We start from the raw sequence: 17,950 nt of genomic DNA on the forward strand, positions 1-17,950 counted from the left end.
ATTTTAATATTATTATTATAATTATACAGTATTTATATAGCGCCAAAGGGTATGCTCAGCGCTGTACAGTAACAAGGGGGACAGAACATGAGACAAGACAGTAACAATACACTACACGAGGGGTTCGAGGGCCCTGCTCTTTCGAGCTTACAATCTAGGAGGGAGGGGAAGGTGGTACAGGAGGAGATGGCTGTGGGGGATGGAGTGGTGGGAGGAGTGGAGGAGGTCAGTTGTTAGGTGAGATCAGGTGTTAGGTGAGGTTGGGGTAGGCTTATCTGAAGAGGAGGGTTTTCAGGGTGCGCCTGAAGGTGAGGAGGGTAGGTGACAGTCTGATGGATTGGGGGAGGGAGTTCCAGAGGATGGGGGAAGTCCTAGAGAAGTCCTGCATTCGGGCGTGGTAGGAGGAGACCAGGGAGCTAGAGAGTAGGAGGTCTTGTGAGGAGCGGAGGGCACGGGTAGGGTAGTATTTGTGTATCAGGTCAGTTATGTAGTTTGGGGCGGCGTTGTGAATGGCTTTGTAGGTCAAAGTTAGCAGTTTGAAATTGATGCGTTGGGCAATCAGGAGCTAATGAAGGGATTGGCAGAGGGGGGAGGCAGATGTGGAGTGGTTGGTGAGGTGTATGAGTCTAGCCGCAGAGTTCAGGATCGACTGGAGTGGGGATAGCGTTCGTTTGGGTAGGCCAGTGAGAAGGGAATTGCAGGCATGAGATGATGAGGGAGTGTACGAGTTGTTTGGTGGTGTCTGGGGTGAGGAATGTGCGTATCTTGGAGATGTTGGGGAGGTGGAGCAGGATCTGGATAGCAGTTGGATGTGGGGTAGGAAGGAGAGGTGGGAGTCCAGGGTGACACTCAGGACTTTGGCGTGTGGAGTGGGAGAGATAGTGGCGTTGTTAGTAGTGCTGGAGAGGATGGGGGGGGGGCGCGGGGTGGGGGGAAGACCAGGAGTTCGGTTTTGGATAGGTTAAGTTTGAGGAAATGGAGCGACATCCAGTCTGATATGTCGTTTAGGAGCCTGTAAAAGTCAGCTAAGATATCATGGCTAATATCCGTTCTTGTATATCTGTTTTATAATTTTGGAAAGTTGACTATTATGATACAATGATGTGTTTCCATTATACAGGGCTCTCCAGGGACTCACCTCATCTTAGCGAAGGCAACAATGGCCCCAATGTTGGTGGCAGTGGCATCTCCATTGGCGGAATAATTGGCATATGTCTGATCGCCACCGTGCTGGTGGTTTCCATAGTATTTGGCTCTGTATGGTGGGCCAAGAACAGAAGACTGTGATGGAACAGAAGCATTGATGTATCCGTTTATATATGAATGGTAAAGGGTAGACAAGCCCAAGACTGTTGACTCCTCATAGATCATTAACAATATTGTTATTTTTAGGACAGGTAAAAAAAACAAAAACGTAAGCTGCCATTTTAATCTTCCTATTTGCCTGACCCTTTCACTTCAATAAAGCTGAACTCCAGACAGTTTTAAACAGAAAATATTAATAAACATTTTTTCACAATTAAACGTCTGATTACAGTCTATGTGTGCATGGACACCTAGGATAACATGCTGGGGGATGTATTAGCTGTAGAAAAAAACATCAAAAGCCAAAAACAGCCGCTGTAAAAACGTCCCGTGTGCATGAGAGCTAAAGGAATTTTTAGCTGTAAAAATGCTCTAATGCTGATAAAAGCTGAAAAGTGCTGATAAAAGCTGAAAAGTGCTGATAAAAGCTGAAAAATGCTGAGAAAAGCTGAGAAATGATAAAAAAAATAAAAAAATGCAGCTGTCTGGTGCTTATGAGTGTTTTTGAGCCTGAAGATTTTGTGAGAGTATAACTGCTAAAAAAGCAAGTGCTGAAAAACACTAAAAAGCGCTGAAAACAGCTAATGCAAAAAAGGTAAAAAATGCAAAAAAACGTATTTTTTAGTGCAGCATTCTACAGTTAACTCTTCTGGTGTGTTTATAACATCTAGTGTGCATGAGGCCTTAAACTGTGTCCAAAAGTGAAAAAAAAGAAGTGGCATATATATATATATATATATATATATATATATTTTTTTTTTTTTTCTCTCATTTTAAGCACATGTATGCTAGGCAATGTGTAAGTGTAACATCTCCAGCTATAAATGAGCTCTCTCAAAGATCACAGCAATCCCCCCCAAAAATGCCTTCATCTGCATGACCGTGCTGCATGACCGTGCAATAGTCATTTAAAGTAGCACAGTGCTGAATAGCGAAAATGGCTTGGATCATGAAGGGGTAAAACCTTCCAAAGGTCAAATTAAAAGTTTTCTGAACATAGTTTAGTTTTAACCAACCATTTTTATTCTTTGTTGTCTATGTAGTTTAGGCTCCATGTACACTGCAGCTGATAAACTCACGTTTAGGAGCTTTTCTGCATTTTTTTTAGAAGCCCCTGAACTCTCCCTAATGTTTTCCTATGTGTCCATGTACACATCGTCGTTTACAGGCAGTTGAGTTTACAGTCATTTTTTTGAACGCACCAAACTTGCGTTCGGGAGTAGATTTTATCAGCGTTTCAAATGAAAAGTACTTGTAAACACGTGTAAATGCGGCTAACCACGTTTATAAGCGTTTGTTTTGTAAATTATTTTAACTCTTCCATTTCCAGCTGCTGTCCAGAGCCTTTTTTCATCATGAAAAATGCACGCAAAGCATTTTCCCGATACTCAAATGGACCTGGTACACCAAACTTTGAGGTTTCGCATGAAAGAAAATATGTTAGACACTGCTGCAATAATTTCTGCACAGAAATGAGCTGGAACACATCCAAGCAATCTCAACAAATACTGCTCTCTCTGCTTCTGCTCTCTCTATTTCTCTCAAAATGTCTGAAACAGTTATTTTTTTACTGTTTTTCAGTGCATTCTGGGCGTTTTGGAAGGTTTCCTGAGGTTATCTTTAAAAAAACGCTTCTAAACACAAACGCTCATATACTCACATAAACGCGGTATGCAAACACGGCTAAACAGACGTTTTTTAACCTACGTTTTCCAGCAGTCAGTTTCCATCGTGTAGATGTGTCCCGTGTACATGGAGCCTTAGGGTGTTCCAGGGGTACGTTCTTGACTCATAAAACGTGTTACAAAAGCTATCCTTCTTTATCATTTTTGAAAATTGATAAGTATATGGACATCAAACGGTTGAACGCTGATAAATAAACAATGGTAATCCCTCACGGGACTAGACCCTAGCCTAGAAGAAATGATTTATTTCCAACTTTACAATTCCAGTGTTAAAACCACAACAACCCATCCGAGCCAACATTATAACATGGACTGCGGTTTCCTAGTATGAAAAGGGACTTTACCTGTGGGTGGTGGGTAGCTGCCAGGACACACCTTGATCAGATTCCTGGGTAGGAGAGAAATTTATATTACTACCAGAAGAATAAAGCCACAGGTTAATCTGGTTCTACTGCACGGTGGGGAAGTAGCTGGATGATGGAGCGATATGTACTTTGTATTTTGCTGTCAGTGATCCTTTCTTCATCTTCTTCTACTGGTTCTTCAGGTGCGTAGAATTTCGTACATTTCACATTTTGTATTCTTTTGTAGTAAAGTTAAAGTGGAACTTCACTCTCTTAACCTCCCTAGCGGTATGATTATTTCAGATTTTTGGTGCTGAAAGCGGTACATTTTTTTGCATGGATATATGTTTTTTTTTTATTGTAGGCCTGTAATTTTTAGGAATAACTCACTGAAATCTGACCGAACAAGAGTCTAGTAAACATCCCGGATATGATAAAATTTGAAACACAAAATCATAAATTAGAATTTAATAAATAATCATAAAAATAATAATATAATAATAATAAATTTAATTCAATAATATAATCAAACCAAAAACACTGAAATTTGAAATATAGCGCCAAGTTCGCACATCACTGAGCTCATTCGCAAAATCGTTTTCAGTGTCTGATGATGAATTTCTCCACGAATCATTATCACTCAATTCTGCAAGTGGTTCTGATTTACTATCGCTGTTCTCTAGCTGATCTAAAACCGAGTTTGACCTAAAGGGATGCTTTTTGGACGCCATGGACATTTCTCAGTTTCCAGGCAGAAAGAACAGTAAAAATGCAGGCAGGGCGCCGGACAAAGCACTCGGGACAAAATGTATGTGAAATGGTTTGATACAGTAATGTAATACTATGTGATTTTAGTGATTTCAGCGAATGTCACTTTCAGTCATTTTTTAATTTCCCGCCGTTCCGTCCCCCATATGTCCCGACGCTCGCAGGGGACGGAACCCAGATGACAGATGCCGGCATCGGCTGGATTACATTACCGGGGACACTGCAGGAGGGACATCGCGGGAGCGCAGGAAATGGTAAGCGATCGAGGGATCGCGGAGCAGCGCCGCATGGTATTCCCGAGTGTAGCTCGGGGTTACCGCTTGTGGTACTGAAACTTTACCCCGAGCTACACTCAGGAATACCGCCAGGGAGGGTAATCAACATGGACTATTTTTAATCCTTATGCTGCTAGCATTAGTAAATAGATAGGAAAATATATCAGATTTACTTGTTTTAACCTTTTTTGTATGTTACTTCATGCCTAGGCAAATGATGTGATACTCCCCAGCAGTTTTCAGGAGAGGAGGGAGGGTTCTCAGCTCAGCCTATGCCTGAGCTAAGGGCAGATGGATTCCAGAAAATAACTGCTACATGAATCATCTGTCCTTACTCAAGATGGCCACTGCCAAAAAGGCCAGGAAGTGTTTTTCAAAATGATCTGCTCAGGATGAATGGCTGGATGGGTGGAGGAGTTTGCTTTGAATATTTACCACTTGCCCTCCAGAAGATTTATCCCCCTTCCTGACCAGCCGATTTTCTGTGATACGGCGCTGCGTTACTTTAGCTGACAATCGTGCGGTCATGCAATGCTGCACCCAAATGAAATGTATGTCCTTTTTTTCCCATACATAGAGTTTTCTTTTGGTGGTATTTGATCACCTCTGCGGTTTTCACTTTTTGCGCTATAAACAAAAAAAGACTGACAATTTTGAAAAAAAAATATATTTTTTATTTTCTGCTATAAAATATATCCAGTAAAAAAAGTATATTAGTTATTAATATTTTTGTTTTAAAAAATTGCAATAATTGTACATTGATTAGTTTGCGCAAAAGCTCTAGCGTGTACAAACTATGGTACATACACTGGAATTACAGAAAAAATGTTATACTAGTAACCTATAGCGGGACTGTGAAATGACGGTGGACAATTTTACACTGACACTTTGTGGGAACCAGTGACACGAGTACAGTGATCAGTGCTGAAAATAGGCACTGACACTGTACTAATGACACTGGCTCGGAAGGGGTTAACATCTAGGGTGATTAAAGGGTTAAGTGTGTGCCTAGCTATGTACTTGGTGTACACTAGGTGGTGCTTTTATCATGGGAAGTGATGGATTGTGTTCTCAGCTCTGCAGGGAGAAACGATTCATGACTTTCCCCTGTCACTACAGTGCTATGCAGATATAGCCATAGCTCTGTTTTTCCTCCCTGACCGACAATCTGCAGTGTTGGTGAGCAACTGCTTGTCGGGCTTGCAGATCGTTTTGTGCTGTGACAGTTAACAGCCGAAGATTTCCTCCGGCACGCGCGCCCCCCCCCCGTGTGCCGGAGGTGCAAAATGACATTTATTTACGTGATTTTGCTCAGGAATGCTGCCCTGTAGCAGTATAACTGCTATAGGACAGGGGGGAAGTTGCTAAAGCGGAGTTCCAGTTGAATAAAAAAATAAAAGTCAGCAGCTACAGAAACTGTAGCTGCTGACTTTTAAAATACAGACACTTACCTGTCCCTCAATCCAGCGGTATCCTCACCATGGCTGGTTTCACCAGCTGTCTTCTCTCCACAGGGGCCGGCATCTTCAGTGTGGGCACCTGGCTGTGACAGCTTGCGGCTTCAGCCGGGTGCCCATTACGTACGTATAAGTGAGAAGCGCTGCGCTTTGTGAATGGCCCCATAGTCTTCTGGGACCGGTCACGTGTCCCAGAAGACTACGGGGAGGGAGGACAACTTCCGCTTCCGATCACCTTAGGTGGGAGTGGGTACTTATCAAATTTGCGTACCCGCTCCCCAAAGGTGCAATCCTTAATGGGGAGCGGGTGACAAAGGCTTAATAGGGAACTTCCCCTTTTGAATTTTTGGTTTGTGGTGCTCAGATGCAGTGCAGTTCCACTTTAATTTAAAGGACCATGAAACATAAATCCATGGATACATTTGTAAAAGCTAAAAAAGGGAGTATATTTCCAGATTCCTAACAAGGTGTAAATGAACTTTAAATCAAGACCTCTGTAGCTGCTGATACTGTGGAGAAATTCAACAGAAGCATTAAAACATTTCAGCTAATCTCTCAGCAGCTCAGTTTCTTTGCTCTCCCTCCCAGTAATGGTTCAGCAGCTTAGCTCACCTTGTACCTCCTCCCAGCAGTGTCTTAGAAGCTCAGCACACCCTCTACTCCTTCCCAGTAATGCTTCAGCGGTTCAGTGCATCCTGTACCTCCTTCCAGTAATGGTTCCGTGGCTCAGTGCATCCTGTACCTCCTCCTAGTAGTGGTTCAGTGGCTCAGTGCATCCTGTACCTCCTCCCAGTAATGGTTCAGTGGATCCGTGTATCCTGTACCTCCTCCCAGTAATGGCTCAGTGGCTCAGTGCATACTGTACCTCCTCCTAGTAATGGTTCAGTAGCTCAGTGCATCCTGTACCTCCTCCCAATAGTGGTTCAGTTGCTCAGTGCATCCTGTACCTCCTTCCAGTAGTGGTTCAGTGGCTCAGTGCATCCTGTACCTCCTCCCAGTAATGGTTCAGTGGCTCAGTGCATCCTGTACCTCCTCCTAGTAGTGGTTCAGTGGTTCAGTGCATCTTGTACCTCCTCCCAGTAGTAGTTCAGTGGCTCAGTGCATCCTGTATCTCCTCCCAGTACTGGCTCAGTGGTCTTGCCTAGGGCACAAAATGGTCTAGCACCGGTTCTGCCTGTGTGAGTCAGCGGCAGGCTTTACCAGTTGTTGTCGAGCACTCTCTACTCTCCCCTGCAGATGCCACTGGCTGGCACAAGGACGACTATGTAACTAGACCAGAGGAGCCTGCCAATAGGTAAGTATACACCTTTTTTTATTTTTACACAGGTTAAAAAGCATCTGTTTCAGAGGGGGCATTTTTAAGGCTACAGGGTTGTTATTGCTGCTACTGACACTAATGCTGGGGGGTTATTATTGCTGCTACTGACACCAGTGCTGGTGGTATTATTTCAGATACTGACGCCAATGCTGGGGGGTTATTATTGCTGCTACTGACACCAATGCTGGGGGGTTATTATTGCTGCTACTGACACCAATGCTGGTGGCATTATTTCAGATACTGACGCCAATGCTGGGGGGTTATTATTGCTGCTGCTGACACCAATGCTGGGGGGTTATTATTGCTGCTGCTGACATCAATGCTGGGGGGTTATTATTGCTGCTGCTGACACCAGTGCTGGTGGTATTATTTCAGATACTGACGCCAATGCTGGGGGGTTATTATTGCTGCTACTGACACCAATGCTGGGGGGTTATTATTGCTGCTGCTGACACCAATGCTGGGGCATTATTATTGCTGCTGCTGACATCAATGCTGGGGGGTTATTATTGCTGCTGCTGACACCAGTGCTGGTGGTATTATTTCAGATACTGACGCCAATGCTGGGGGGTTATTATTGCTGCTACTGACACCAATGCTGGGGGGTTATTATTGCTGCTACTGACACCAATGCTGGTGGTATTATTTCAGATACTGACGCCAATGCTGGGGGGTTATTATTGCTGCTACTTACACCAATGCTGGGGGGTTATTATTGCTGCTGCTGACACCAATGCTAGGGGGTTATTATTGCTGCTGCTGACATCAATGCTGGGGGGTTATTATTGCTGCTACTGACACCAATGCTGGGGGGTTATTATTGATGCTATTGACTCCAATGCTGACATCAGATAGCCTAGTCTCAGCTCTAGCTGTAAACCACTTGATATTGAGCTTTGCACCTTCACACCTCACATCACCCCAATTCTTGTGCCATCACATCTCAGACCACCCCAATTCCTGCACCTTCACACCTCACATCACCCCAATTCCTGCACCTTCACACCTCACCTCACCTCAATTCCTGCACCATCACACCCCACATCACCCCAATTCCTGCACCTTCACTCCTCAGACCACGCCAATTCCTGCACCATCACACCTCACATCACCCCAATTCCTACACCTTCACCCCTCAGACCACCCCAACTCCTACACCATCACACCTCACATCATCCCAATTCCTGCACATTTACCCCCCAGACCACTTCAAGTGATTGTAGCTGTATTAGTGCACTTGCAACAGAAACAATTGAGTATTGTCCAAGATACTTTTTTATTTGCACTAACATACATTTTATCAGCACCAACTTTCGGGGTGTACCCCCTTCTTCAAGGTGTGAGCAGTACTGATACACAAAGGTTTAGCAGAATGTTGAAGTAAGACAGTCTTTGAGGGACAAACAACACGAATATACAAAGCAATGATAATTAAAGTAGGATAGTTAATGAGATAGGACACATATGGCTCTCTCTGTATCTTATCTCACTAACTATCACTAACACCCTGAAAGATGCTCCTGAAAAATTTGCCCCAATTCCTACACCTTCACCCCTCAGACCACCCCAATTTCTGCTCCTTCACACCTCACATCTCCCCAATTCCTACACTTTCACCCCTCAGACCACCCCAATTCCTGCACCATCACACCTCACATCACCCCAATTCCTGCACCATCACACCTCACATCACCCCAAATCCTACACCATCCCTCAGACCACCCCAATTCCTGCACCATCACACCTCACATCACCCCAATTCCTACACCTTCATCCCTCAGACCACCCCAATTCCTGCACCATCACACCTCACATCACCCCAATTCCTACACTTTCACCCCTCAGTATCAACACCCCAATTCCTGCACCATCACACCTCACATCACCCCAATTCCTACACCTTCATCCCTCAGACCACCCCAATTCCTGCACCATCACACCTCACATCACCCCAATTCCTACACTTTCACCCCTCAGACCACCCCAATTCCTACACCTTCATCCCTCAGACCACCCCAATTCCTGCACCATCATACCTCACATCACCTCAATTCCTGCACCATCACACTTCACATCACCCCAATTCCTGTACCATCACACCTCACATCACCCCAATTCCTGCACCTTCACACCTCACATCACCTCAATTCCTGCACCATCACACCTCACATTACCCCAATTCCTACACCTTCACCCCTCAGACCACCCCAATTCCTGCACCATCACACTTCACATCACCCCAATTCCTACACCTTCACCCCTCAGACCACCCCAATTCCTGCACCATCACACCTCACATCACCCCAATTCCTGCACCTTTACCCCCCAGACCACTTCAAGTGATTGTAGCTGTATTAGTGCACTTGCAACAGAAACAATTGAGTATTGTCCAAGATACTTTTTTATCTGCACTAACATACGTTTTATCAGCACCAACTTTCGGGGTGTACCCCCTTCTTCAAGATGTGAGCAGTACTGATACACAAAGGTTTAGCAGAATGTTGAAGTAAGACAGTCTTTGAGGGACAAACAACACGAATATACAAAGCAATGATAATTAAAGTAGGATAGTTAGTGAGATAAGACACATATAGCTCTCTCTGTATCTTATCTCATTATCACTAACACCCTGAAAGATGCTCCTGAAAAAATGTATATTAGTGCAAATACAAAAGTATCACAGGCAGCACTCAACTGTTCCTATACTAATGCAATGTGACAGCCATCTGGAGGTCTCAGCCAATGCACTTTCATGTGTTCAATGCACCATGGCTCCCATCTAATGACCACAGATGGGTATTTACAGGTACTCTGTTTTCCTATTCTAATGCAGTGTAACTGCTAGCCAATTGGTATCACATCCACTGCGTTTTCCTTTCCTCCAACCAACATACCAGGCCCTACACTACACTCAGCACTCTCCTCCTTCGACCCTGTTACCACCAAGGAAGCTGCCAAACTCCTTTCCAAGGCTCACCTCATACCTGTCCTCTGGATCCTGTCCCTCACGATTATTGCGACCTCCTTCTTGCTCTGTCCTAAACCCGCATCTTCAACCTCTCACTCTCCATGGGCACCTTTCCCTTCCCACTCAAACATGCACTGGTTACCAATCATACTTAAAAAACAGCCCTGGACCCCACCTGTTTGCATAAATTGAGACCCATCTCCCTGCTCCCATTTGCCTCCAACAAATGTAATCTCCAAACACGGAAAGGTTTCTTCACAGTGAGAGCAATGTAGAATAGACTCCCTCAAGAGTTGGTTCTGGCCAGCTCAGTGGATTGCTTCAAAAAAGTCCTGGATTTTTTCTTAGATACACAGAATATAACTGGATACTAACATTTATAGGTAAAGTTGATCCAGGGAATATCTCTCGGGGGATCAGGAAGGAATTTATTTCCCAGCAGGAGCAAGTTAGATCATGTTTTGCTGGTTTTTTTGCCTTCCTCTAGATCAACTGTGGGTATAGGATTATAACTTTTTTTTTTTCTATGGTTGAACTGGATGGACTTTTGTCTTTTATCAGCCAGACTAACTATGTAACTATGTAAATGAAATTTTTTTGTTGTAAATGTTACTTTAGCAGTAGTACTTTGTATACATTGTATAGATGTTCCACATCACAGGCAGTTTTAGAGAATCTTCCAGGTTGTTTTTAGTGGAATTTGGTTTTTAATGTATCACTTTAATATTAAGCCTGGGTTCACACTAATGTGGTGCTGAATTCGCAGCGCTTTCTGTGCGAATTCTGCACCGCATCAGAATCGCACCCCGTTCATGCGAACCACCGTGGGTGTGTATGTTAAGTTAACAACACCCCAAAATCAGTGCGTGAAATGCGGTGCGTTGTGCAGAATCGGATCTCATGGGTGTGAATACCCATGCCATCTGATTTTAGGGAGGACCAAAAAAAGGGTCTTGCACCTGTGTGGTGCGGATGTGGTGCTATTTGAGCCATACAACATTTATGGCTCAAATCGCACCGCACAGAATTCACATTTGATTTGCACAGGAATGTGGTGCAGTTTCTGTGCGAATCACATACTCAGGGATCCCACCATCCACCTGAAACCCCAAACCACCAGGGACCCTAAGCCACTATCCCTCCAGGGATCGCTACTACCCCACCAGGGATAGCACGGCCACCATCCCACCGGGGATCCCCTGCCCACCACCCCACCTGGGATTACCAGCCAGCCACCACACCAGGGACCGCTCGCCCAGCACCCTGATTTCCGGCACGCTATTCCCTCTGGCGATGCCCCGGCGACTAATGGCCCACCACGACCCTTGAAGCCGCGGTCTCTCCTACCGGCCGCAACAGATCACGGTTGAGCACAAACCACGCAGGGCCGACGATCGCTACCGCAACGCCCCGCTCGACTCTGATGACGATCCTTCAACACCTTCAGCGCCTCACGACGCCGAGCCCTCAGCACCCGACGCCTGGCCTCAACAACCCCAGTCACCGAGCCGCCAGCATCACCAGTCGCCGTGCCTACCATCACCCCCAGCCATCGCACCCTACGACCCCTCCACTAGCCGAACCACCGTACCCACTGAAGACATGCCACAGCACCCATGGTCGCCAGCTTACTGCACCCACAGACTGCTGCCAACCAGCTGCCGCCCTCCACCCTCACTCTACCCCTACAGAAGGACTCAAATGACTCTCCCACGGTAATACAGATTCCCCACACCACCTTGTCCTGACCTGTATCCCTTCACCTCCCCTGACCCAACTGTCACCCCACCCACCCCAACATGCCTCCTGCACTCCTCCTCATTTTCCTCTCCACCATCCCAAAAATCGCCTCCCTCTACCCGCCTACCCCCCCAAAACAGCTCTACATTGCCCCTTCACTACTCCCCTCTCCCCACTACGGCACTCACCACCTCCTCCTGCTACTCCACTCCCCCGTCGACCCACGTGCCACCACTATCAGACCCACACGCTCCTACACTTCCCATCCCCATGCCACCTTCCTCACCCTTCTCCTTCTCCTATCTGCTGGGGACATCTCCCCGAACCCTGGCCCCTCGCCACCTCACCCCTCCTCTAGGGACCCCCCCACTCCCGCCAGCTGCCGTAACCCCCTCAACCTCATATCTGTGCCCCTTCTCCCCGCATCCATCCCCCCTCTCTCGGTTGCACTCCTGAACGCCCGCTCGGTCTGCAACAAACTTACTGCCATCCATGACCTCTTTATCTCCCGCTCCCTTAACCTCCTAGCCATCACCGAAACCTGGGTACAGGCCACTGACTCCACCTCCCCTGCGGCACTCTCCTATGGAGGTCTCGTCTGGTCCCATTCACCAAGACTGAGCGGTCACAAAGGTGGTGGGGTCGGCCTGCTCCTATCACCTCTGAGCACCTTCCAGGTCCTCCCTAATCCTCCCTCCCTAACTTTCTCCTCCTTCGAGGCTCACTGCATCCGGCTCTTCTCACCCACCCCCCTAAGGATCGCAGTGATCTACAGGCCTCCTGGATCCATACCCCGCTTCCTGGATGACTTCGCTGCCTGGCTTCCCTTCTTCCTCTCCTCTGAGCTACCAACCATCATCCTCGGGGACTTCAATATCCCCATCAATGACAACAGCCCGGCTACTTCCCAATTCCTCCACCTGACCTCCTCCTTCGCGCTCACACAGCACACTCAATCCTCCACCCATATCATTGGGAACACCCTGGACCTCGTCTTCTCCCACCTCTGTACCCTCAACCAGTTCTCTAACACCCCCTTCCCTCTCTCCGACCACCACCTCCTCACGTTCTCCATCTCCCCTTCCCCTAACTCCCCCCCCCCAGAGCGCCAAACCATCACCAGCCGCAACCTCCGCAACCTGAACCCGGCCCCCCTCCACTCAGCTGCCGACCGCCTACACGACAGCATCCTTCCACTGTCTTGTCCTGACCTAGCCACTAACACGTACAACGACTCACTATCAGCTACCCTAGACTCTCTGGCACCCCTAACCACACGCTACATCAAACCCAGACCGCTCCAACCATGGCAGAATGACCACACTAAATGACTCAAACGTCGCAGTCGTGCGCTGGAGAGACTATGGCGCAAAACCAGGTCCCCCCCGTTCATTCTCCCTCTACAAATCTGCCTTCCTCACTTACACCTCCTCCCTCCACGCCACCAAGCAGGCTTACTTCGTAAACCTGATTAACACCCTCTCCTCCTGCCCTCGCCGACTCTTCTCCACCTTCAACTCCCTGCTCTCTCCCCCCTCCTCCACTCAGTACCTCACTCACCGCCCACGAGATTGCCACTCATTTCCACAACAAAATTGATGCAATCCGTCAGGACATAGTCAACTCGCAATCTACCTCCCCACCTAGCCTCCCCCCCCCTATCTCCCCCTCATCTCTTCCCTCCTCTGACCTCGCAACCGCACTGCCCCCCTCCACACCCAAGACCCCGCTTACTGTAACCCCACCAGCTCTGCACTCCTTCAGCCCCGCTACCACTGAGGAAGTCACCAGGGTCTTCTCAGAAGCCCGCCTCACTACCTGCCCCCTAGACCCTATCCCCTCTCGACTCCTCCAGTCACCCCCCTCTTCCCTCATCTGCTCCCTCACCCACATCTTCAATCTCTCCCTCTCTACCGGCGTATTCCCCTCCCCCCTAAAGCATGCGCACATCACCCCCATACTCAAAAAGCCCTCCCTGGACCCCTCTGACCCAAACAACCTCAGACCCATCTCCCTGCTGCCACTCACTTCCAAACTCCTGGAGCGCTTAGTCTACAACCGCCTAAGCGCCCACCTAACTGACAACAACCTCCTTGATCCACTACAGTCCGGCTTCCGTCCCCTACACTCCACCAAAACCGCCCTCCTCAAAATCACCAACGACCTACTAACCGCCAAAGCCAAAGGCGACTACTCTGTCCTCCTCCTCCTGGACCTCTCCGCGGCCTTCGACACAGTTGACCACCCCCTCCTCCTTAATAAACTATTCTCCCTTGGCATCAGAGACACCGCTCTCTCCTGGTTCTCCTCTTACCTATCCCGACGCTCCTTCAGCGTTTCCTACAATGGTGCCACCTCCCCTTCCCTCCCCCTCTCTGTTGGGGTCCCCCAGGGCTCTGTCCTTGGACCCCTTCTCTTCTCCATCTACACCTCCTCCCTTGGCAAACTCATACACTCCCACGGCTTCAACTACCATCTCTATGCTGATGACACTCAAATTTACCTCTCCACCCCTCACCTCACCTCCACTTTCTCCGCCCGCATCACTCACCTCCTAAACGACATCTCTGACTGGATGTCGCTCCATTTCCTCAAACTCAACCTCTCCAAAACCGAGCTTCTCGTCTTCCCTCCTGCCCGCGCCCCCCCCCCAATCCTATCCATCACTACTAACATCACCACCATCAATCCCGCCCCGCAAGCCAAAGTCCTTGGAGTCATTCTGGACTCTAACCTCTCCTTCCAACCTCATGTCAAATCACTGACAAACACATGCAGGCTCCACCTCCGCAATATCGCCAAAATACGCTCCTTCCTTACCCCAGACACCGCTAAACTACTTGTGCACTCCCTGATTATCTCACGCCTTGACTACTGCAACTCCCTCCTCACCGGCCTACCCCAGTGCAGGCTCTCCCCGCTTCAGACCATCCTCAACTCAGCGGCTAGACTCATCCACCTCACCACCCGCTCCACCTCTGCCACCCCCCTCTGCCTCTCCTTCCACTGGCTCCCTATCGCCCAACGCATCAAATTCAAACTACTCACTCTGACCTACAAAGCCATTCACAACACTGCCCCTAACTACCTCACCGACCTGATTCCCAAGTACCACCCTACCCGTACCCTTCGCTCTTCACAGGACCTCCTTCTATCTTGCTCCCTGGTCTCCTCCTCACACGCACGTCTGCAAGACTTCTCCAGGTCCTCCCCCATCCTCTGGAACTCACTACCCCAATCCATCAGACTGTCACCTTCCCTCCTCACCTTCAGGCGCTCCCTGAAAACCCACCTCTTCAGGGAAGCCTACCCCACCCTCACCTAACTGCTGCTCTCCTTCATTCCTCCTACCACTCCATCCCCCACAGCCACTTCCTCCTGTACCACTACCCCCTCCCTCCTAGATTGTAAGCTCGAAAGAGTAGGGCCCTCTTACCCCTCGTGTGCTGTTTGTAGTTGCTGTAATGTTTCATGTATTGTCCCCCCCTCTATTGTACAGCGCTGAGCAAACCCTTTGGCGCTATATAAACTCAATGTAATAATAATACATGCGATATAAAGCACTGCATATGTGTGAACCCAGGCTAAAATCACTGCTCCCTTTAAAATTTGTGTTTTTTTATGTTATATTTTGTACTTGGTACATGTCCCTCAAGGCAGAGCCCAGGCCTTGTGTTCTTTTTGCTGATCCCTAGCCAGAGACAGACTGACAACTCATGGGGCCCTCGGGCAATAGGGGATCATGGGGCCCCTGTGTCCTTGCCAACACTCAAAAAAGCCTTTAAAAAAAGGTACCAGGGGCATTTCATGGGGTCCCCTACTGACCCCGGTCCCTCCGGCAGTGCCCAAGTGCTCTAATGGTCAGTCCGCCCCTGTCCCTAGCCTATTAGCTTTGAAAATGGGATTTGCATTCATCAAGCAAATGATGTGTTTGCTGCACACCCCACGAACCGAAGCTGGGTACATTCAGCCCATCTCTACCCTAAGCCAGCTGACCTAAGCTCAATGACCCTTGCAGTGCAATATGGTTAAAAATAATTCAGCCCAGTAAAATTCACTATACATTTGCCTTGCGTCTCAAACACACCAGATTCTCCTTAAACCCATGGTAGCTCCCAACGTCATCCCCAATGGATACACATTACAATCTGATTGTTCCACCAATAAAGTAAAGTTGGCCATGCACTATGCATTTAAATTGTATGATCTTCTTTAGATCTACCAACGACTATGTAATGTGAGAGCATGAGCAATTGGATGCAGAGAGAATGGGTTGTTTAGGGTTACCCTCCTGTTACATGATTTTGGTCATTTTAAAAGAAATTGTGCATTCAAATTGTAATGTGTATGATCACCCTTAGTGGAAGTAAAGGAAAATCCTAACTCTAATCTTACTCTCAGCCACATTCTAAGCCTAAGCTTTGAGGGGTGTTCAATTCAAACCGGGAATTTTCATTTTCCAGGTGTAAAAAGGGATGATAGCGTGGTGGTACTACTTGCAGTAGTAAGGCTAGGTTCACATATGTGCAGGTGGTGCTGAATGAAAATCCGTGCAGCCGTACCACCCGCACAGAGGAATGCGGACCCGCGGGCGGGTGTCATTAGTTCTAGTGACACTCTGCCCGCATTGGAAAACGCAACCGTACTGGGAACCGAGGCTCCCGAGTGGGCTGCGTTTTCAGAAGAAGTGCAGGATGTGTCACGGGGCATGGTTGTCTATTCAAATGAATGGGCTCTCGTGCCTGCGCAAAACACAGCCCACACGACCGCATATATATGAACCAGGGCTAAGTGGCAAGTGTGTCCTATTACTGATAGACGGCACACATGTCACGGGCCAGTCCACAGACCGTTAAACAAGATGTCAGACAACAGTGTTGATGCGTGCATGGAACAGCATGTGGGGATGAAGTTTCTTGTGAACGAAGGCGTAACACCCGAGCAAGGGCGGACTGACCATTTGGAAACCCAGGCACAGCCCGAGGGCCCGGAGTCAGTAGGGGGCCCCATGAGATGCCCCTGGTACCTTTTTCATAGGCTTTTTTGAGTTTGGGCAAGGACACAGGGGCCCCATGATCCCCTATTGCCTGGGGGCGCTATGAGTTGTCAGTCCGCCCCTGTACCCGAGGATATCTATAGAAGACTCCAAGCACAGTACGGTGATGAGATACTCTGCCGCAGTAAGACATTTGAATGGTGTAAACGTTTCAAAGATGTCTGTACATCCATCAGTGACAATCCTGGCCGTGGTTCCCAGCCCACAGCAGTCCTTTCTGTGAACATTCAACATGTGGAACACCTGATCCTGGATAATCAACGCATAACCTGTCATGGAATTGCACAAGAGATGAATCCTTCTCTGGGAATGGTGAAGACAATCATTCATGAATGTCCTAGGATGGTTCCGGCGTACTGACAAATCAAATGTTGAAGTTCTCCAGGCATTAGTTAAACACTGGGATGTGTATAAATGTATCAGGGGAGTATGTAAAAAAATAAATGCAGTTTCCACTCTTTTCTTTTTTCTTTTATTATACCAACTCAAAAGTCCCAGGTATGACTTGGACGCCCCTCGTATCTAGCCCTGTAAATAGAAAATCACTATATATACCTGTTCTGCAACCGCTCATATCCAGTCTTACGTTGAGATGTCAGCGGCGGCTTCAGCGTGTAGGAGTGTGCTGGAGAGGCAGCTGACAACAGAAGCCCTATAGTAACTCTATGGGTGACATACCTCCCCAGGCATTGCTCAGCTGTGTCGGCTGCCTCCTGCACACAGGGGGCGCTGCTGGAGACTAGACCAGAGTGGCTGCAGAACAGGTAAGTATAGGGATTTTTTCATTACAGGGCTAGATAGATTAGGCTTAGAATGTGGCTGAGAGTAGGATTGGAGCAAGTTTAGATTTCCCTTTACTTCCATTTTAAGATCTAACCACAGCCAAATTATAAAAAAATAAAACAAAAATAAATATATATATATTAGTTTAGGTTTCTTTTTCTGCCTGTGACCTCACATATTGTCCATCTGATATTCACAACTCCTTTTACATAAGTGGGCAGTGTTGGTAAAAACAGGTGGATGATCCATGT

At 47.6% G+C, this 17,950-nt stretch overlaps 2 protein-coding genes across 2 annotated transcripts in view; one reads left to right on the forward strand and one right to left on the reverse strand.

Annotated features, from left to right (window-relative positions):
* Positions 1-1,473, forward strand: part of LOC149445094 (major histocompatibility complex class I-related protein 1-like) — a 58,332-nt gene extending 56,859 nt beyond the window's left edge. Inside the window, exon 7 of the mRNA XM_089654134.1 lies at positions 1,121-1,473. Within this exon, the coding sequence (XP_089510260.1) occupies positions 1,121-1,287 (167 nt within the window). The 3' untranslated portion in view covers positions 1,288-1,473. The remainder of the gene's footprint in view (positions 1-1,120) is intronic.
* The window catches only part of LOC149445091 (cytochrome P450 2G1-like), a 776,615-nt gene that overhangs the window by 598,707 nt on the left and 159,958 nt on the right, over positions 1-17,950 (reverse strand). The gene's annotated exons all lie outside the window — the stretch shown is intronic.

The sequence above is a fragment of the Staurois parvus genome, unplaced genomic scaffold, assembly GCF_062004578.1.
Source record: "Staurois parvus isolate SC_StPar_1 unplaced genomic scaffold, SC_StPar_1.0 ptg000746l, whole genome shotgun sequence".
In the NCBI taxonomy this organism is placed as follows: domain Eukaryota; kingdom Metazoa; phylum Chordata; class Amphibia; order Anura; family Ranidae; genus Staurois; species Staurois parvus.